The sequence below is a fragment of the Homalodisca vitripennis genome, chromosome 6 (genome assembly GCF_021130785.1).
Source record: "Homalodisca vitripennis isolate AUS2020 chromosome 6, UT_GWSS_2.1, whole genome shotgun sequence".
Taxonomy (NCBI): domain Eukaryota; kingdom Metazoa; phylum Arthropoda; class Insecta; order Hemiptera; family Cicadellidae; genus Homalodisca; species Homalodisca vitripennis.
The window spans coordinates 41,516,427-41,539,488 of NC_060212.1; the positions used below are offsets into that span (position 1 = coordinate 41,516,427).

The 23,062-nt window shown below is 32.3% G+C and overlaps 1 protein-coding gene across 1 annotated transcript; it reads right to left on the bottom strand.

The window, feature by feature from the left end:
* Nucleotides 1-8,048: 8,048 nt before the first annotated feature.
* Nucleotides 8,049-12,724, bottom strand: LOC124365172 (gustatory receptor 23a-like). The gene is made up of 4 exons (XM_046821127.1): nucleotides 12,458-12,724; nucleotides 11,037-11,105; nucleotides 10,009-10,098; nucleotides 8,049-8,199 (listed from the first exon to the last, which is right to left on the bottom strand). Exons 1-4 carry the CDS (start codon nucleotides 12,653-12,655, stop codon nucleotides 8,119-8,121), a joined length of 438 nt encoding a protein of 145 aa, XP_046677083.1. The 5' UTR covers nucleotides 12,656-12,724; the 3' UTR covers nucleotides 8,049-8,118.
* Nucleotides 12,725-23,062: the final 10,338 nt, after the last annotated feature.

A 23,062-nucleotide genomic window follows, 5' to 3' on the forward strand; every position in this document is an offset into this window, starting at 1 on the left:
TTTTATTTATACATATTTATATTGGAAGTTTGAAGACAATGGTTGCACCACTCGCCAATTATGAGGAAAACTACTCTAAAACAGCTTTGACTATTTACCGGACGAGCATGATATCACTTTACTATAGAGATTTATTTTTTATGTTCTTATTTATACACATTGATATTGGAAGTCCAAAGGCAATGGTTTCACCACTCCCCAATTATGAGGAACCTACTCTAAAATAGCTTTGAGGGTTCCAAAGTACTCTGCAAGGTTTGACAACTTTTATTGTCTAGTAAACAATCTGTCGTTGCTTACGACAAATTAGTTTTCCTGCTGGGCTAAGTTTATAGCGAGGTGTAAATACGGAGACCTTTTTTATTTCCCTCAACTTAGTTGATAATGATAGTTATCAGTCTAAGGTAGCCCTCAGTCGAGTTGTAAGTAATTAACAACAACTATAAAGTATATTATCAAGTAAAAAACTTCGTTTTGTTTAAAATATTTAATTGTGTACAGTAACTAAATTATTTTTTGAATAACTTTGAAGCAACCAAATTCCTTCCCAGAAATTATTTATGTATCTTCAAAAACATTTACATACAAATCGCCTTTCATATATTCATCATAGTAAATATTGACCTTTGTTCTAACTTGTAGAAACCTTTTAAATTTCATGTATTTTTATATGGTCAATTTGCATGTAACCTAATTTGATGCAATTCAGATAGTAACTGCAAATTAAAATGTATTGAGGCAGTAATTTTAAACTTGAAGTTAAACTGGCAATCAATCATTTAGAGATAACGGTGAGAAATGTAACAGTCTCAAGTTTGGAAGTTTGTGCCCGAGTTAGCTGCAAGTTTTAATTGATACCAACCAAACATCCGCGGATGTGAAGCCTAACATACAACATCATTAACGGCGTATTCTACGATTGTTTGTCTTTAAAGATGATGTAATACTAGAGTAATAGTATGTACTCCTCAAAGATTCATGTGTTTACTAACTTTAGTATTATTAAATTTAATAATAAGTTAATTTAGTGTTCTAATAATAATACATTAGTGTATGGTATTAATTTTTTAAAACAGAAGGACGTATTTTTCTGCTCGTTATATTTTTCTATGAAAAAAGTAATGGAGACTTAAAATACAGTCCTTAAATATTGTAAATATTGTTATAAAGTATATATCTAGCGTATGCCAGGTTCATAGCATATATGTACACCGACTATCTGTATTGTAATAGATGATTATTTGAATTGAAAGATATTTAGCTGATAACAGAATCTAAATTGAACCGTTCAGGTACAAAGGTCCCGTAACAGATAACAAACACAATAACTGGTACAGAGGGAAATGGATTTAAAATTAAATAATATTGTGGAGGGAGAAATTCAATCACAGTGTGCGCCATGCAGATAACCGCAACAATGTTAATGAAGCGTCATCTGATAACTACCGCCTCTGTTACAGTCTGCTGTAATCTACGACACACAACACAGCCCATGCTGTGTTCTTCAAGCAATGTTTAAAAAAGTTACAAGTTCACAAGATTTAGTAAAACATTTAGCACTTTTGGAATTCTTCTTCTCACGATTTTAATGGTTTTTATCCTAATAAAATCAGAATACATGTATTATATATATATATATCTATATATCTGTGTGTGTGTGTGTGTGTATGTGTGTGTGTATCGGAGCTGATGATTTAGATTTTGTCAAAAAAATAGTGTTTTAAAGAAAGAAAATTGTTTAAACAATATATTTCGAATTTCACACAAATGTGTTTTATCTCTTAAATTACATATCACAAAGAAGTATTCATAATTAAAAACTTTAATTTCGAAAGCATTTTCCATCGGGGTTCATTCATGAACAGTTCAAAATACTCCCATTTGTCTTTTAATAAATCAGAATTTAAATATATATACATATATTTATATATATATATGGTTGATAGATTTTATATATATATATATATATATATATATATATATATATATATATATATATATTTGATATATTTTTGTAGTTTGGAATATTAGGAACCAACCAAATAAACGTTAGAAATATACATACTATTCAGTTTTAATGTATATTAGAGTGGCTCTTATTTCAGGCTTTGCGCTTGTTGGAGCCCAAATGGGCACCAAAGGTTTCCAACCCACCTTATTAAGTGTTAAGTGTTCACCAGGTTAAGTGTTAGAGAGGGCTTCTTAGCCCTAACTTCGCCTGGTAAAATAAGACATTCTTTACTTTATTACTTTTTTATTACTAATTAGCTATACGTCGAGGCATGAATTAATATTGCCTTCACTATTGCCTTTAATCATTAAAAAAAGGTAAGAAATTAATCTTTTATGATTTACTGTATATTATGTTAATTTAATCCTTATACTATATTATTGGCTTGACAACTTTTATAATACACTAAATTGAATTTATGGATAGAACTCGCGGGATACCATTCTTGAGAATGAGATCCGGTTACCCTTATACCGGAAGTGGGTGTTTAACTCAGACATGTATATACAAATATCTGAAGCGTTTGGTACAATTGTTTTATTGTAACATGGTACATTACTAGGCACTATAATCGTTATAGAAGTCAGTAATTGAAACCACGATGTCGTGGTCGCCAATGCACCTTATCAGTAATGTTAGCGATAACACTGATGTGTACAGACATCGCTTATGATTAAGAACCCTCTGATTACTCTCCAGAACATAACGATTACCATAAGACTTCATTGCCACGCTCGTTCATGAGGTAGGCCTAACTACTGCCCTAGCTCTATCGACATGACACTTTCTACATACAATTGGTATATACTTCTAATAGTATGTGTATTATTGGATATACTTTTTACATTTCTAGAATAAAGGATTCATTTTTAAATAAAAAATGAAATGAGATGTTTATAATGTTTCAAAATTTTATAAGTATCTTTTATTAAATCATCATAAATCGTATTCCTAATGTGCCTGTTTATTAAATGGGCAATGGAAAAATCGTCAGAAGAACGTAGTGTGAGGCGCAAGAATAGGTTATATTCCAGAAGTTAGTCCATAATTTGCCACCGCGAACAGTTAAGGTCGTTACCTCCCTGAGATGGTACGCCTGTTGCAAAAAGTCAGCGGTGTTCTTAACATTATCTGGTTTAAGATGATTCCAGATAATTAATACACGGGTAAAAGAAATAAGTTGGTCTAAAAACTGTATTTATTATTTACGTTTTCTTCTGCTTTCGTATTTACCAGCAATGAAAACATTTATAGGGCAAACAGAAGGATAGTTATTGTAAAGATGGATAACTAGTATCTATAAATTATTAAAAAAAAACTTTACCCGAGAAAGATGAAATGCACGGAATTGGAGTAGTAGGTAAACCTCAATATAAATTTGTTTTTAGCTATACAACACAATTCTATTACAATTGTCCTCATGACAGGACACAATTTCGTCATAACTTCACGGAAACATGATCTTCTTGTTGAATAACGTAGTTTGTGAAAGAAATAAAAACCTACACAAGTTTAAACTTGGTAAAAAAAGTCAAAGATAATATATCCCTCCGTCTGCAACTGTTAATGCATTCTACTGTATGAGCACGTATAATTGAGCAACGGATTTAAAAATATGTTATTTATAACGGTTATACAGTTGCTGAAATATAACTAGTACTCTAGTATTTAGCATTGACATACTAAGCGCATTGTGTAGACAAATTAAGATTTGTGAAATATTTAGAATAATTAGTTGTACACTGTAAAATGTGAAAGATAATTTTTGTAATTTTTAATACCATGATATACCATCCAGCACAAATCTGCAAGACATCGATAGATAAGTCGTATTTCCATTTCCGCTCCTCTCTGTACTTATTCTACTGCTTTAAACATGTAATCAAAATTCGTTCTACCAAACAGGATATTTTACCACAAAATAAACTTTATGACGTCACTTCCTGTCACTATCTTCCTTTAAATAATCCATCGTCAGTAACAACCAGTACAGTAACAGTAAATTAATTAATTTTGTAATTTTCTCGTTACCACCATATTTCCTTGTAAAAGTAATATAAAAATATTCCCTAACGCTCAGCCAAATCTCATAGAGCTGCATTTATCACCAAACTCGATATTGTATATATTTCAAGTCTACAATCAAATAGACGGAAAGAAAACTCCAGCCCCTCAAGAAATTTTATGAAAAAGTTATTAAAATATGATGAATACTTTTTAATATAAATATTGTAGTAATGAAGAAATAGTACAAAAGTACTAATAAAACTGTCAAAACATGATAGTGGTAATCGCCTGAGATTTATTTGTGTTGTATTCTCTTTCTGTCTCACTCCACTCTAAAGGATAAGGTGTGGAGGGACAGATAACTTGAGTCCCTTATCACCATGCTCACATTGTTGGGTTCCTTCCGGCAGTGTTGCCTTTGTACTAATTTCCATAGAGGTCCTCTCGAGAGTTCTTAAACTGCTTCAGTTGTCTCAATGGATAAACTTTAAAGCATTCGAGTATATGTATATGTATATACAATTATATATATATATATGTATATATAATTCATATATATATATATATATATTACGTGTGTGTGTATTTTCATTTATACACATTTATATAATTTTACTTCCTTCTTCTGAGTCATCCGTCACGTAGCATGAGCGGAACAATTTTCCTTAGATGATTAAATTGTCGGATGACCTGGAACGGTTTTCTCTCTATATACTCCAAGAAGCTCCGTTTGTAAAATTTATTTTCCAAATATCCACATTTTTTCTAATATTTTTTAATATTTCATGATTTTGTTGAATTGCCTTAACACTGCTACTCATTTTGTCACTCTTAATTGTTGTGATTTCCCACATATTGCTGTTTAGATGTTTAAGCGGTACTTTTATAATAGTTCCTTTGAGGTGGTTTAGTAGATCTCTTCCTTATGAAATGTGTTGTCTGAAAGAAATACCACTTAAATTTTATAAATTTTCTGCTTACTAAACCTCTCAGTTTAATTTACTCTTCGATTGCACTAGTTACATAAGAGATGTAACAACTAATCCGACGATATGTGCGGAAGCTTGAGGAATTATTTCATGTAGTTCTGAGAGGCGATGATAGGGCTGCGCCATTTAACTTTGATTGTAACTGTCCAAATATTTTACCTGACCTCTCACTTTACAGGTGGGAGACTTAGGTCCCATATTTGATCTGAATATACTCATGTTGACATGTGACAGTGCTTTTCATGCATGGTCTCTCGTATAATAAAATTGTGTATGCCAGGTATACATATTAAAACAGACAGAAACTCTTTCTCGTGTTTTCATCTCAGTGGCACGGATCTTAAATTTTAAAATCCATGATTACTTATACATTTTATATCTGGCTGAAGCCTACACCTCGTGGGTCTTTTTTTCCAAATATTCATTTCTGACTCTCTGTCTTCGCGATATCTCGAACAAACTGATCTATAGACTTAAAATTGTTTATGAAGCTTCATTTATACTTGAGGAACACGTGAGTTCAGTAATGGCGCATATCACTCCATGGAACTTTGCTGATCAGAGAATATTTGTATATTGGTTTCATGTGCAACTATGACGGCAAATGTTGCATGAAACCTAAGTGAAGCCTGATACGGCACGTGGAATGGCGTACTTCTACCTTGTGTATATATGTATACACACACAAATACACAGAAAAAATACACATGTATTCATGTTTATATACACATTACATAATGTCATTACGAATGACACCATTTTTTCCCGTTAAGCAACTTTTACAAAATAATAATAAATCAATTGAATAACTCCATAAAATTTATTACGTAATCATGCTCTGTGTTACGCTTCAGAAACCTCCAATAAACCACGTTCGGAACAAAGAAATTAATTAAAATGTATAATAAGCAATTTTAAATGCTTAATTTACATCTACTAAAAAGTTTTATTTGAAATTAATAAATTCCTTGAATACAAATCCCATGGAAATGAAACATACATATCAAAGTCATGAAATATTGATTTTGCGTGATGGTTGAAGATATTGGCAAAATAAATTGGATCCAGTCCGCTGATAGGCTGTTGAATACATTGATACTGCATACTTCACGCCTCTTCATTGTCCTTCTTTGGAAACGTCTTAAAGATAAATGATATAGTTTTTATTTCAGATTATTTTGAATCAAAAGTATAAATCAAGCATATTTATTCCTTCCTTACGAGCATTATTATAGGAGTAACTGTTTCCAATCGGAATCGGACACACAATCACACATTATTGAATAAAATAAAAACTAATATTTAACTTTTTGTATGGCATTATAGGCAGTAATAGATCCAAAGAGGAGCTAAAAGCAATTATTGTAATAGAAGTGACAAAGGAGAACACAAATCTATTGTAACTTAATATCCAGTAGACTCAATATTTAAATATAAAAAATAGATCAAAAGATAAATTTAATAAAAAACATGCACTATTACAATTAAGAAAAGAATAATAAGATTTAAAATGGCGTATAAATAATAAAAACTATACAATACAAGTTATCCGATGCTGTTTAAAAAGCTTAAATTAATTTTTTATATATCGCACGAAATGTAAGAACGTCAGTCGATGCGTAAATAAATTTACGGATGTTTGTGTGTCATAGTTGTCATGATGTGAACATCTTTTCCTTTTAATTTTTAACATAATTGGTACATTACAAGGCTGATATTACCAATAAAAATTGCTTCGGTTACATCCAGGATTTGAACATGTGCTACTAACTCAGTTCACTGTGCAACGTCTTAGACCGCTCGGCCATCGGTTTTCAGATCCTAGAGTCATAATTAGTTGTATCACAATGGAAATAATACTCACGTCGAGAAATGTAATGTTTAAAATAGCTTTTAATCTCTTTATGTTTACAAGTCTAGAATTATGTCGCTCTATTAAAGTGGAACCAAATTTGTAATCAAGTCCTAGTTAACGTATGTATCTTTCATAAAAATGGCTTTACGTATTTATAAGTAGCTAAATACATTGCGATTCCAATTAGGTATAGAGACGTCACTAATTTTCTGGTGAAATTCAATAACTACCTTCACTGTTAGCTGCAATTAGATAGGTTTGTAACAGAGATACAGTGATTGCATCTTTAATGCGCTCCTATTGAGATGCAAGTTGATGAGTTCAAAGCTCCCAATTTACCTCTGGTTTCATTCAGATCTTTACAATGTAAAGCTGAATATTGTTTTATAACTTCTAAGAAATTGTGATATAGTTAGGGTTCCCTGCAAAATAAATAGTAATAATCAATTTATATCGTTATGGACGTTTCTTAGTTAAATGATTTAAAATCATATTGTAATATTATCATATTAGTAAATCAACTTGTATTAGAATTCATTAAACCAACATTATTAACTGAGGTTTAAACATGAATGCTTGGCTTTACTGAGATTACTAGTAAAATGTAAAGTTTTACAGCTTATTTAATTCTGAGGTAATTTTGTCATATATTAAAATTTCACATGGTGATTACTGAGTTTGTTGACAAATTTATTTATACAGCGATTATATTGTTGCCTTTATGATTACTCATTAGAAAAATGTATAAATGTTCGCTAACGCTCAGGTAAATCCCATGGAGTGACATGGACCATTATCAAACTCGATGTATCTTATAAAGAACTGAAGCTTCATGCCTATATTTCAGATCCTTCTTATAAATTTTATATGATATAATATAATAAATATATGTACAATAGCACAATTTGTATCGTGCTGTAGTACCACTGCCATTTCTTGACTGACACACCCGTACTTAATAGATTTTGTAAATGAATCATGTGAAATAAAGTCATTAATAATAAACTTATCACTATAAAAACCTTATTTTCGTATTCAATAATGTTAATATAACGTTTCCCCGTGAACCTTAATTGTAATTCAGTGAGTAATGTAGGAGTCAAGAAACAAAAGTTACACATATCCAATCCAATAGTCAATTTTATTACTTTTATATTAACATTCAATTTACTGTGCAATACTGTGAATACGCTATCTAAATTATCAGCTACGTACACATTACAAACACCGTAGTAGATATAGCTGTGCCGTGTTTTCTAACTCGTTGGCTTCTTATGAGGGGTGGCGCTGTCAAACTGAAGGATGACAATGAGGTAAGTAAGCGCCATTCCTGCAAACTGAACACGAATGTTAGTGTACCATTCGGTCTACGAATAATATATTATCAATGAATTATATTAATACGAATCGTAACTAAAAAGAGAGTAAAAGCAAATAAAAATATAAAAATAGTTTTAAAACTTTTAACATCCTTGAACTGTATTTGATACAGATCAATAAATGATTATAATTCTGGAGGCAGGCTCACACGCATGGTAACTGGTATCAGGAAAGTTGTTAAAAAAAGCTAGAAAAGAAGGCAACAAAAATTTACTTGATGTAAATGTTAAGTATAGCTCCAGTTCACCTTCCTCTTAGTGCAGTGTTTGAGATCTGACTTCTATCTAACATGACTTAAGATTCCATGAGTCAAATCTAGAGGTGAACTAAAGCTAAACACAATATTCACATTGAAATAGCTACTATTCTCACCATAGCTACTTCATGTGCAGAATTCACTTAAGTACGAACAACTGATAATGCTACTTGATCAACGATATTTGTGCTTTATGAGGAATCTGATATACTACGGTTCCTATCAGCTGAATGGAGGGGGGAGAGGGGCTGCTCTTGCAGATGTGAGGGATGGCCGCTACGAGTATTACAGTGCGTCAGGAAGGAAGAAGTCCTGTGATTGCTTAGGTGAAGTAGTTCAACGCAACTTACTCAGAACTACTCATGAGATTTAAATTAAAATCAACCGATTTGATAGACACGTTTTATTGTTGAGTAGTACTAATATTTGACATCATTTCCCACAATATAATTTCCACTGCACAAGACTATTACATATTTGTGAGTAATAAACTTTAAGGAAGTATTAACTCAAAAGTTGCATAGTAAAATATTTTTTATTTCAGTAATTTTTTAAATTTAGAAATAAAATTTGGGATTATGTATAAACGTAAATTTATTAAGGCGGTGCAAGTATCATAAGGGAATGCGCATGTTCGTACAGATCGAGGAATTCACTGGTCTTTGTATAACATTATACAATAAACTATAAGATATTGAAATGAGTATTTGTAACTCGATTTTATTATTTTTATTTTGTGTTTATTCCACTAAGAACATTTTATTTAACTGGATATGAGGGCATTTTCAATTTATTTATATAAATATCCTTCCCGTTATTTATTGAGATTAAATTTATGCAAAATAAGCGAAAATAATGTGTAAAATAAAAAGTATATATGAGTGAAAAACTAATCAAAAATTTTTAACGCTACATAGAATTAATAGAAGGTAAAGTGAGGTTGATATCAGAAATTGTTTAAAATGTATTTACAAAAAAATGAATTATATCCACTGTTATTACAAATTAACAAACTTTAGTCTTTGTAAAAAATGTGTATTATTGACAGCCTTAGTTTTACATAAAAAATTTAAAATGGAATAGATTTTCGCATAGCCTATTTACTTAATTAGGTATTTGGGTAATTAGGTAATTAGGGAATTTGGTATTTACGAACAATACCAAATTCCCACATGTTAATTCGTACATTAAACGGAGTTATCACAGATAACAATATATATACTCTGCGCAAGAACTTACGTACTCCTGTGTCCATATGGATCAATACACTTGATCCATTCAGAATCTGGATCCGAATGACTAATACTATACTAGAAAAAATACAGAAAATGTTTACTAAATTCACTAGCTTTCGCATAATGCTTTGTTTCCTTCAGTTACTTCAATAGTTATGGGACAAAAATACGAATTAAAGTACTTTTATATACTGTATTGGAATTATAAAACTTAAAATACTTATGGGCGTTTTAGCGAGGAACTATACTACTTACTATTCAATTTCTATACTTACAGATGTGATAATCTTTATATCAATCTTGAAGAAATCCTGGATAGTAAACTCCACAGTGTTGCCACACACTTGTAGCAGTGCACTTTTGACCTTGACCGAACACAAATACAATTACATTACAAACTGCTATCAGCGTTTACGTATAAGTGAGATATAAATTTAGTTGGCTTTAAATATAGTTTTTCTATTACAAAACCTTCTGCTACTGAATGTTTGCTGGTATATGTGGATTTTCTCTTTACGTATTATAGTTTTAAAGTTCCATTAAAAATCCGTTTTAAAGAATAATTTGTGAATTAGTGTTATTAATACTGCTCATGTGTTATATTTTAATACGATTAATATTATTTAAGCAAGCTTTAATATTGGTTGTATAGATATATTCTATTTTTATTATTCATGATAGAGATATTAAAAATTAAAATGGAATAAAGTTAAATATCAAAAAATTTTAAGAACTTTTAAAATTCCACCCAAACATTTTAAATTTTACTCATCAAAAGGCATTGAAGCAGCAATGCACTAGTTTAGTGTCGGCATGAATATGTGTTCCTATTGTCTTCAATCTTGACGCGAACAACAGGTTTTCTCATAAAACACGAGTCTTATCTTTTCTGTATGGTCTAATATACTGGCCCTTTATCTTGTTCCTTCTAACAAGGGGTTAACTATTACTTGTTAACTAGAGCAGATGACGTGACCAAATTGGGATTTGAACCGAGTCCTTGAAATGACAAACTGAGACCGGCGTACTGTTAGTGGGAACGTAAATTTAATAATTTGCCTCATGATCGTAAGTCGATTAATTAACACGTTGACTACGGCAGACGCCCTCGTACGCTTGCGGTCTTATTAGAATACTTATCATCACTCAACATAGAGCAGCAGTGAAGGTGTTAACACATGTATTATAGCTTAACATTTATTGTACATTAGTTTAAGCCTTAGTATACATGAACTGAATTTGAATATTTATTTACATATACAAGTAGGTGAATGCTCGGGTTATTTAAAATTGACCAACTCACTTGTTTTCGGTAGACTGATGGTAAGTCCAAACTGAGGAGGTTGCTGATGAAGAAGGCAGATCTTTTACCCTGAAAACAACATTTGATGAAAGCGTGACACTGTTGATGGCAGTATTTTTGAATGTATAAGAAATTTTATTAATATTAGCATGTGTGAGTTCATTAAAAGTTTTTACAACATGTTTATGATAAAATACAGTGTGGGTTAAAAATGTATATAAGCTCTTCTACATGTATAGGAATATTGTAGCAGTAGTAGGTATCAGAACGATATTCATACCACTATTTTAGAGGTTACTAGTAGAGTTAACATTTTATATTTCAATTGAAAACACCTTTATTATATAACGCTTTTTGGTTTTTACTGTTTCCCATAAAATCTGTCATTAACGAGATCATGATTGTTTATGATTTTCAACAATAAGTTATCTGCTCACTTACATTAAAGGTAATCTGCAATGCTTGATTGTTTACATTTCTTTTTCACACACATTGTATAGAGTTTTGATAGCATAAGAGTTTGGTTTTTATTGGAATTATTAATTTTTGGAACCCTGAGTGAAACCTTTTCGGATAATATTCAGCAATACTGGCTTGCGGCAATAACCGATGTTCCAGACTTCTTCCTTCTCCACTGTTTCTTTTTAATTTTAAAATATTCTGACAAATTTTTTCATATTTAAAAATATCATTCTTGGATTTAACCGTTAAAATATCTTTGCCCAAGTTAGCTATATGTTGTCCTTAATATTATTCTGACAATTTTAATTTCACTTAAATTAGACACAGCGTATTATTAATTGTTTATAAATATAACAATTGTTTCGTACAGTAAAATTATAGTGGTATGGTGACATTGGCATTATCCCTCCAGTTGAATATTTTTTTAAATTTGTCCATAACTTTTACTAAAAACAACGTAGAGTTCTTAGTGTCATTGTGTTTCGATTGAAGAGACCTTTAAAATGACATGTCACAAGATAGGTGACAGTTTAAATTTACACCTTCCCCTGTATACTCCGTTTAAAAAGGGCAAAAACATTTTATCATTCAAAAAATCCAAAACAAAATATTTTAATAAGTATGGAGAAGGTTGCGCATCGATATTTCAATCCGTTTGTAATATATCCAAGAATATCAGGACTTAACTTACACCCCGTATATACTCACATAATAAGTATTGAAAGTGCAAGTCCAGATAGGTGAGTAAGGAAGAATCAAAAAGAGATAAATTAACATGGGCATGGCCATGGTGACCAAGAGTTTGACGACTGAACAGAGGAGTCGATAATAAAATTCTGGTTTACTATAGCGTGGACAAAATGTAGGATTTAGGAATGTAGAGGACACCTGGTTTAAAAAGTGTAAAATGGTATCCTAGAGGGCTTTGATCATTAGAAAATGTATGTATATTAACTCACGTGATAAGTAGTATACGTGCAAGTCCAGGTGATAGAAACCAGAGAAGTGAGTGAGAATAGAAACCACAAGAGTTGAATTAACATTGAGATGGTGGCCAAGTACGAGTTCCTCGACTGAACGAAGGAGTCGATGATGAAACTCGGGTTTACTATAGCGTGGATGAACAGATTCATGAATGTGCAGGTCAGCTGGATCATGAATACTGAGTTGGTATCCTTTAGGGCTTTGCTCAGCAGTAAATGGCATTGTCTTATTTCTTGTATCGGCAAAACACATTCTTGCAGTCCTATAAGAAACAACTAATATATACAAATATAAGAAATTATATTTATTATACCTTATAATAGCAAAGAAAATATCTTTAATCATATAATAGTGCAGGAGATTATCTAAAGGCCCAATTTATCTATGTGGATTAAATATTATATATTATACTATACCTTTATTTATTCTCATTTAAATTTCCGTTTGAGATTTCAGTATAGATTTTCCATAAAATCCATCTATTTAATTAGTCTTCAACTTATACTCCAAATATATTATATATACATATATATTGCAGTGAAATATACTATAAAATATGCAGTGACATAATGGCAAGTTTTCAATATATATTTTATTATAATTTTATCCCAATATTTTAATTTATATTCAAGTATTAAACAATAGGAACTTTTGTTTAAACAAAATGTATGACTAAGTTAAAGTACAACAGTAGTAACACACACCGAAGTTCTCTCCTTACAATTTGTTTTATTTATAGAATGCATTACTGAATTTTTGATGAAAACTCCTTCATGTATTTCATAAATTAACACAATCTGACATACGTTTATTAATATTTAAGGCTTTCTAACGATTAGGAATTGCCTATTTATATAATTAACAAGGTAAGAGTACGTCAGACTGAATAGTGTGTAACAGCTTCCGTGATTTTAAACGCAACATTTCAAATCTAAAGATCATTTCATTTCAAAGACAGGCAAGCAAGCAATCAGACCCAATAAGTGTTTTATACCCCACGAGCACAAAAGAAAACATTTAGCCAGCCTACTTATTTAAATAAAAGTAATGCAATATTTTTAGTCTATAAATGAACTCTTTCATAAAATATCGTGCGCACAGTCATACAGCAATGGAATTTTTCGACCCTTGATCTTTGACCGATAGGTTTCAATATCGCTCAGTCAATATAACACTGATGATATTTTACGCTGGAATTTATATTATGCTATAAATATTTGCTAAAGCCTAAAAAAGTTATTGATAAACTTTTACTACAATTGTAAATAGATTACTTACCAGTTGAGAGGGTTTTAAAATTCTTCTTTTCGGCCAGAAAAGTGGATAATTCCCGATAGTTTTGCTGGACGTTTTTGTTGAGCCTCTTGAATTGTGTGGCAATCAGGAGTGCCAGTCTTATAAATATCAGCTCCATCGACAGGGTGAAAAATTGTGAACAGCAGGACATGACAAGTACAGCCTTTGAGTTGTCACTGTTTTGGTAGAAGATGGTCAGTGGGATTAGGAAACAGGTTAGGAGCACGTACATCCCCACTGTTATCTTATCCAGCTGATGGAATATTCCTACCCTGCTCCTGTCTTCCACAACAATCAGTTTCTCTGCAGCTGCAATAGTTTCTATGATCTCACCAAATCTATTCTTCTTGCACTGAATGACCATAACCGAAGTTGAAATCAATGCTCCGATAATGCCACTGAATCCTGTCAGTAACCAGACTCCTTGTTTAAGTAAGGGGATGTTGGCAGGAAACGAATATCCTATCAAACCGTACGTGAAGGACAATAGCGCCATCGTTAACAGCACGATACCCACTGGTGCAGTTTTAGGGTCAAACCTAATCCCTTGAGAGTTTGGATGTAGTGGCAGAATTCCGAGTGACCTATACAATGGGAAAAACCACCAGGGGAACGAGTCTTTTAAACATTTACGTATCATATTTTGATTGGCTTTAGTTTTTGTATAACCAGATATAAGTAGACTATTAATTACTTTTTTATAAATGCATTAGTGAATACCTATCAGAACAACAACACGCAGTGACTAAAGTGAGAAAAAGGACGCACTGCCAAACTGTCACAATGGTTTATAATTTAATGGATTCAGTTATACTCTTTTGTAAGAGCTTTTTCTGGAAGAACTATGAAGTGAAGTAGTAGAAGTCATTATTGACAGAGTCTGCCTAATGACATGTTTCCACTTGAAAAGAATGACTGATGTCAATTATATTATGATAATTGCAACACGGATATTGATGAAAAAGAATAATTATATATATATATATACATTTTATTTTTACATGAAGAGAATACATATTGATACATAAGCCACTTAGCATTTAACCTCAAGACTGAAGACAATATCCTTCTGGTAACCCAACTTTATTCTCTTATTTTATTCCCTCTTTTTGATTCTGAGTTTGTTCGCCTTACCTTATATTTTGTTATTGCATTTTGTTGTATATCTTTCTTGATAATATGAATAGTGGAAAATCCTACACAAGTTTGATGAACCAATTTAGATCTATTTCAATAAAGTGGTCAAGCTAAATTTTCATATTGCTTTTATTGGTACTTGCTTGATGTTAGGACTATGCCCGAAAGGATTTAACGTTAAATTGCCTACTTCTGGATTGCCATCTACACTTCACCGTCAAGTAAACTTACTTGCCTTAAAAACAGGATTTCAGCTCTCACACTTTGTGTTGCAATCTTATAAGACTCTTTGCAAAGAACATGCTGAAGAACTTAGAAGCATTTACCGAGAATTAGTTACTAAATTCAACTATAAAAACCCTGTGTTAGAAATAAACCAATTCCTGACAAAAATTGATGACTTTTTGAACAAGAAGATGATGAACCTACAAAAAAAGCTTAGAGGGCTTTGGGAAAAGACAAAAGACTCGAACATTGACTTTGATATCAGGCGCCGAATTATTTTAGGATTACCTCAAACCATATTACTTTCATCAGACAATATATCCCCAAATAAAACATGTGATTATTATGTTCCTGTAGAAAACCACCAGCCTGATTGTGATCCATTGCACAATTCTGGTGATTCATGCGACACAATCAACCTTGTTGAAGATAACCATGCTAACATTAAACCATATTGATGGTCTGTGTCCGTGTGTAATAGTTTATTTTTCTTATCGTTAGCAAATTGTACTCGAAAAATTCAATTTTGTCTGCCTGCTTGCCTATTTGTCTTTCTATCTAAACTTGAAATTGGGCATGATGCTTCTTTATGTACAAAGACCATGTTTGTAGCTAAATTACCCTATTATTGCCAGGTGGTTCCATTACACTCGCAATAATATCTGAGCACTGTCATTACGAAACGCAATACTTCTGTGTTACCAGAGACAGTCCGGATCTTAACAACCAGCTTAGAAAATCATATAAATATGATATTAAATTAATTTAATAATTTCAAGTTTCATTTAATTACTAAATAAAATAAACACAAGGGTAAATAGAATTAACGGTAATTTGTTCCCTTACCTCTTTTCCGTTTGTTGTGTCGAAGAGACTCGTTTTGGATTTAGATCGCTATTAATTCCAAATTATAGCAGTTTTATTTAACTATATAATATCCGACAACTTACCACTACCACACCTAGACATTATGTTAATAATTTAGTCGACACCCGCAAAAATAATATATCTGTGGTATTTATCGATGGTATATCTACTGCCACCACTGCCCTACACCGTCTACTGACTGACCTGTTTGACCCATATCTCAAAGGGATCCTTGAACCTGAAACTTTGGCGAATCACTTGTTTGAACCAAATTAGTTTCTCTATAAGTATTACATGTAAATTTTTGCATCATCACTTTTGGACGAAGCCACATTTTAGGTCATTTTCCGTGCAGCTTTAGCGAATCATTTGCAGTTACCAAAGTAGTACTAGATCAGTTTGAAAATTATCACCAATTTTTACATGGGCGTATTACGAGGAGGGCTGATGGGGCTCAACACCCCCCCCCCAAATAAATATTGAGACATACATTTTCCGAGGAAGATTCTAGAGCATCTATTTTTAGAGGATATTTTATACTTTTTTAAACCACCCAATAGTTTGCCCCCGCGAAATAGGTTTCTATATACGTCACTACTTATTTATACACCCGTCCTGTCACGCATACTCAGTACTAGCTTTTTAGTACTGCAAAAGTATTAATATATTATATATCCACTAGTTTTATTTTCTTTTTAATAATCCAGTCTAGTATTTGCCGTTGGCTTTTGTTCATAACTCCAATAATGTTTACAAGGCCTAATGCTTTAAAAATGCCTTATATTCCGCTAATTGGGAGAGTTGTAAAAATAACAAAACAGAAACATTGCATGTCTAAAGCAGATATCATTATAACTGAGTTGCCTGATTTTCAACTTTATGACACTTACTTCAATATCCTTGTGTCTACATCGATTAATCTGGTGTAGATCGTATTTGCATATAATAGTCGATATGCAAAACGAAAGCCAGACTCCGACGAGGGAAAACCAATAAAGCTGAACGAAAGAATGCAATGGATTCAATATTGCAAAATATAAGACATTCCCGGAGGTAAATGTGGTTGGGGTTTTTATGAGATTACGCCTCTTTCTAAAATATCGTCTGTTTGCGTTATTGCTTTTGTCAAAACTAATTTTATTTCATCATGGTTGATTCCTTCTCTCAGAGTTCATAGTAAATAAATTAGGGAAAATATATTGAGTTAATTCTAAGTCATGCGCTATTGTCTCGACTAAGTAACAATCATTAAACATCGTAGGATGTGACATGAATTTTGTAATTAAAAATACAAATACCTATATATGCCTAAATGTGATATCTTATAATCTTTCAGTATAGCAGACGTCGAATACAAATATGCATTAATACTTTTTTAAGTGACTCGTTGTGGGGGTTGAAATTTAAACTACTTAAGTTTGCAAAAAAATTCTGAAAAGTCCATCTATGAAAAATAAGTGCGATATTACGACATTCTATATGTCTTTGGTATGTGGAAAGAATATGCTGTATTGACTCTTCATTAGTATTATGGAAAGAGACAGTCTGTCGATTATTAGAAATGTTTTATTAATGAATATATGAACACTAATACACTGTTTTATTTAAGACTTAACATGTTGTCTTAGCAGTTAAGTTGTTATGTTAGTTTTCTGTTGGTAAACCACTTATACACTTGAGCTGTTAAGAGGGAAAACGCCCAAGTTGTTACTACAGCTGGCTGTTCCCGCCCGGGGCAACCTTCTATAGCCGAGCGCCAATATGGTTGAACTCCATTTGTCCTATTTGTTTAATACTTTGTAATCGTAATAATTTATTTGTAATTAAAATTAATTTAATTTAATTTTAGCTGATGACAAAATGGCCATTAGTGAGAGTCAATATTGATTTACGTTCACAGCGCACAAAATGGGCCACTTATTTTATAGTGGTGCAAAAACTCTCTAAATATGTTAGAATATTTAAGACTGAACCGTAAGTCATAAAGAGAGAAACCAAGTATACGTTTATTTATGTGTAAAAATGGTTGAAGAGAAATTAAGTAGTTTTTCCTACTTAGAACAAGAAACTAAAGAAACCATTTTACTTAGTCCTAAAACCCATTTTTCGCTTCCTTCCGGAGTAATTTTCAGGATGAGTACGGTTGGTAGTATAAAAAAGCCCCCCCCCCCGGAGGGTTCCAGTCTATCTGGTTTATACCTTCCAGTTCATCCTACACTAGGTACAGCAAATCGATATGTCCAGTTTTCTGCGGGAGATGGCTATTGGAGTTAGTGTGGTTCCCCAAATGTTAAAAGCTGTTGCTGGCGTAGATATAAGGACATACCACGTCTTGCCTGCTTTGACTTGTGAGAGTGGTATAGAGCTATCTACTCCTTATGTTAATCTTTCCTCATGGGTCTTGACAGGAGGCGGAATTTACCCATCCAGAATATCTTGTCACTCCTGAAACAGCGCAAAGGACCTTTTAGGATTAAATGCGATTTCTCAGCTTCTTGTTCTATAAGAAAAATAATAATAAGTGGTAGGGGCCGCTTTCTGCCGAAATCTCATTGGGAGAAATAGCGAGCTCTGCTCTATTTCTCGTCACCTTGAAAGAAGAGAAGGTGAACTCTGTTGCAGCCTCCAAAGTCAAAGTGGTTAGAGCAAAATACTCCGTCACTTTTAGGCTATCAACTTCCTTTAAGTTAGAAAACATACGGTCCTCCTCCCCAATAGCCTTGACTTATCGAACACCTTTTTAAACCAATAACTCGACATTCGAAATTAGGGATGTGCCGCCCTTGGACATCCATAGGGTTGCTCAGATTAATGTGGCTATTTAGTTTTGCTTTATCCAGTGTAGGTTCAACTGGAAGCTAGCCAAAAAGTAAATTCTTTTGAGGTTAAATGCGTAGGTTAAAAGCTATGGTCAGTGATATAAGATATTTTGTACAATATTGTACTCAAAAAACCTTACTGTTTTTGATAATGTAATAAGCTGCACGTGTGTGTGCTTTATCCTTATCCGGCAACATGTATGAATACAACACATTAAGGGCTCCACCGGATTTACAACCAAAATATGATGTACTTTTAGTTATTTAGTTTATATTTCAGTGATATTTTTATAAGTTTAAACAAATCTCAAATGATGAGATCTAACAATAACTCGTGACTAGGCAAAACCTCTTGATACTCAAATATAAAACTGTAAAAATGAAGTTTTATGCAAAGTATTTGTCGATCACACCTCAATTCTAATTTCATAAAAATATGTCAATGGTATAATCGAAATAATTAATAGTGAATGCCCAGAGTGAGCACTGTTTCCATAAGAGAGGAACAAAATAATTAGCTGAAATACAAAAACAAACTGGAACAACAACAGGAAGAAGATATTTCTCAGTCTACTCCACCATGTCCGGGAACTTCCGGTCTGTCCACAATGGAAATTTCCTGTGTATGCTGTCTTGACAGCTGACTATTTAAAATAACTCCGAGAGAGAAATTACTACAAACCTGAAAACCTTTGCTTAGATTGTAGTTTTTAATATACCGTAATAAAATAATGGAGTTCATTATCGTAATTAGGTTCAGTTTTAGCTTAAAGAAAATCATTATAGCTAAATATTTGTTACAAATATTTTGTCAAGATGAATTGATTACTAAAAATTGCAATTGTCTATCATGTATTTTACCAAATTCAAGCCAGTGTGTTTTGTATCAAGCCTGGCAGTGTTCCTGTATTGAACGTCTGGGTATTGGCAGCGCTGAAATATCATCTTCACATACAGCGCAAGATAAACGACCTTCACCTCTTCAAACCTACAGAAGCTGATTAATCACCTCGGCCCTCTCAAAGTGTAATATGAATTCAGGGAAATATGTTAAAACATAATAATAGTAGATAGATAATTATTGGGTGGACGTATACGGATTGATGTTTTAGTTGCATCTCTACATGTTGGAGTTGAAAGGTGATTATCAAAATACAATTTTGGTTTATGTCAACCATGTATACACTGTCTATAGAATCATGGGATTTGAAGAATTAATTAAGAACTCGCCAGTCAGCACAGATAAACTAACAGTGCTAGCTGCTTCAACTCTTGTTTTGAATAACCAAATGAGTATAAAATAAGTTATGTTAAAAAATTGTTAAGATGAATTCAATAATAGCATATTTGTTAAAATTTTTAAATATAAAGTATTGGAATAATAGTTGTAGAAAAGTAATATGGTGTAAGATTTTTCTTTACTATTTCAGTTATACATCGCATTGGAGTAAAGTTTCCTTATTAAAAACCTAACACGGCTTTATTGAAATAGTGTCGTTGCCCATCTATCTGTGCAATAACTCCCAGAAACTTGAAACTTAAGCCATAGATTTATCTTCGTCAAAGAAAGGGCCTTGTTGATTTTGGGGCTAAAAAACAAGGCACAGACCTTTTGTCCGTTCTGTCCATATGTGGTGCCTTTTGACGTGGTAGTCTTAAATGAAGGAAAAACTAAAATCATGGTTTTTCTCATCAACTTTTCGCAATATAGCGAGTTTCAGCGTAAACGGTATCAAACCATCAGAGTCCGTCTTTCTTCTTGGTGTTGTCATTGAATTACAAGCTCAACTGGTCTAAACATATAGATATGCTATGCTCAAAGCTGTCTTCAATAACCTTTGCTTTTCGAGTTTTAATGCCTGCAGTTGGTAAAGAAACTATCCTTCAAATTTACTATGCTTATGTATACAGTAGACTGAAATATGCTATTTGATTCTGGGGATCTTCTAGTGAAATATTAAGGGTATTTAGATTCCAAAAAGAATTGTTCGCATTATGTCTGCAGCGGGTAATCGTGCTCACTGTAAGCCCTTTTTTCAGCAACTAAATCTCCTCACTCTTCCAAGTATCTATATACTTGAAGTTTTGACTTCTTCAAAAATAACCCACATATTTTTGCAGGGAACACTTTTAATCATCAGTACAATACCCGCCACAGGGGTAATATGGTCTACCCGATCCATAGATTGACAACTTTTGAAAGGGGTATGCACTATTCAGATCTACGGCTCTATAACGCGCTGCCTCGGCACCTGAAAAACATAACCAGCTCACAAAGTTTTCTACAAAAGAATTCCTGTCTGACTGTACAAACATGTGAAATAACCTATGTTGACTATTTGAGATTTTATTTAATCATTATTATTTTATCTCCTTATTTACCAATGTGACTTAATTCATGTAACTTTTTGTTATTAACGAAATAAATTTAAAAAAATGTCTCTTTGTTCATAGAGATTGAAACTCAGGACATATGATACTCTTGTCCAAGGAAGAACTCGAGTGATTTTGTGGTCAAAAGTTCGAAGGACAATCCGTCTGTCTGTCTGTCAGGTCATGTGATACTCCGCTGCATTGGTTTAGTTTTTATTATAGAGGTTTTTTACGTACTAAATTTATTTGAACTGTCAGGTAAGAATGAATATTTACCTAAATATAACCTGATTTTAGTCTTTAAATATTTTCCCTAAGTTTATGATTATTTGTTTGGTTTTACAAATGTATATAATTTACCATACGTATATCGAATACATTTCTTATTGAAAAGGACACAACTACACTAATAACATATGCCGAAACTAAAAAACTTCATGGAATTGAGTCATATAATGAATGGACTGGCAAAATAAACACTCTTTGTTCATACGTACGGCAAGGTAAGGAGTACATGATACCACGCGTCATGTAAGAGTAATCTCTGAGATTTCGTAGAAACTTTCGCAGTAATTCTATAGATCATTTCATTATATTAAATTTGCAAATATAAAACATGTTAAAATGTAGTATGATTGTAATGGGTTTTTGTGTATAAATGTTTTCTGTATTTTGGCGTTGCAACGCATCTTGGTTACTCATAATATGAATGAAAAAATATTCACTTAAGCCAAATCCCAAGGAGCACCACCATCGAACTCGATGTTCCCCTTATGTGCAAAACTGTAAAGTCTATAAGTCAGTTAATTTTGTATATATCGTACAGACAGGCAGAAATTATTTCAGCTTTTAAAGTCATATGCTTCGCTGAGATTCAGCCAACTAGAACATTTTGATTTTTTATTCTATACTGTATACTAATGAAGGAAATTATACTATCCAACCAACTATCCCAATACATTTATTTTCAGGTTTTTAATATTATTATATCAGTGTTTTTAAATAAAAATTAAATTTACACTGAAGAGAAACAAATATAAATTTAACAGCTAAAGCACTTTTTTGTATTGGAAAATAAAACTATATAAATTCTCAGATATATATACATAAATATATATATATATATATACATATATATATATATACATACATTAAATTGTATAAATGGCAATAGCCTTATTTAATTTCAATAAACATTGAATCGCAAAAAGTACTTGCTCCGCCGGGACTCGAACCCGATCAATATGTGTAGCTTAAGTTAGAATCTCAGGCAGAGAATCACTTTCTCCAGTGGCTATGTTCACTGCTGATGTCAAACTTGGGCGTTATGTTCATATCTGGTCCCATGACGACATGGATCGGCGATATAACGTCTTTCAACTGGACTTCCACCCGTTATGAGGCGGAGAACGGTTCCTGTGCCACTTTATGGCGTCGTTCCGTTATCTCGTCTGGAGCCATTATCATTTACGATAAGTGGCTTTACGCACAACCGTCTTATTCTGTCTGCTTGGGACATTAAAAAAAATACTTAGAGTTATTTATATAAACAGTTATAATAGTATATGTTGGGTGAACGTTAACGAAGCCTGTCACTCAAGAGGCTAGAATATTTTCATTTTTGATTGTCTGTTTAATTGTGTGACTGTCAGCACGACAACATAACAACTAAATAACCTACAACTTTATTTCTGTAAAGGAAGCACTGAGTTCAATTAAATTGAAAATATCTCAGTGGGATTAGGCTGAGTGTTAGCGAACATTCTTACTAACCTTGATGGGAACGAGAAAATAGCAGAATGAATTAATTTGTAAACAAAATGAGCACAGCCACATGAGATTTTAACTTCTTATAGAGTAAAA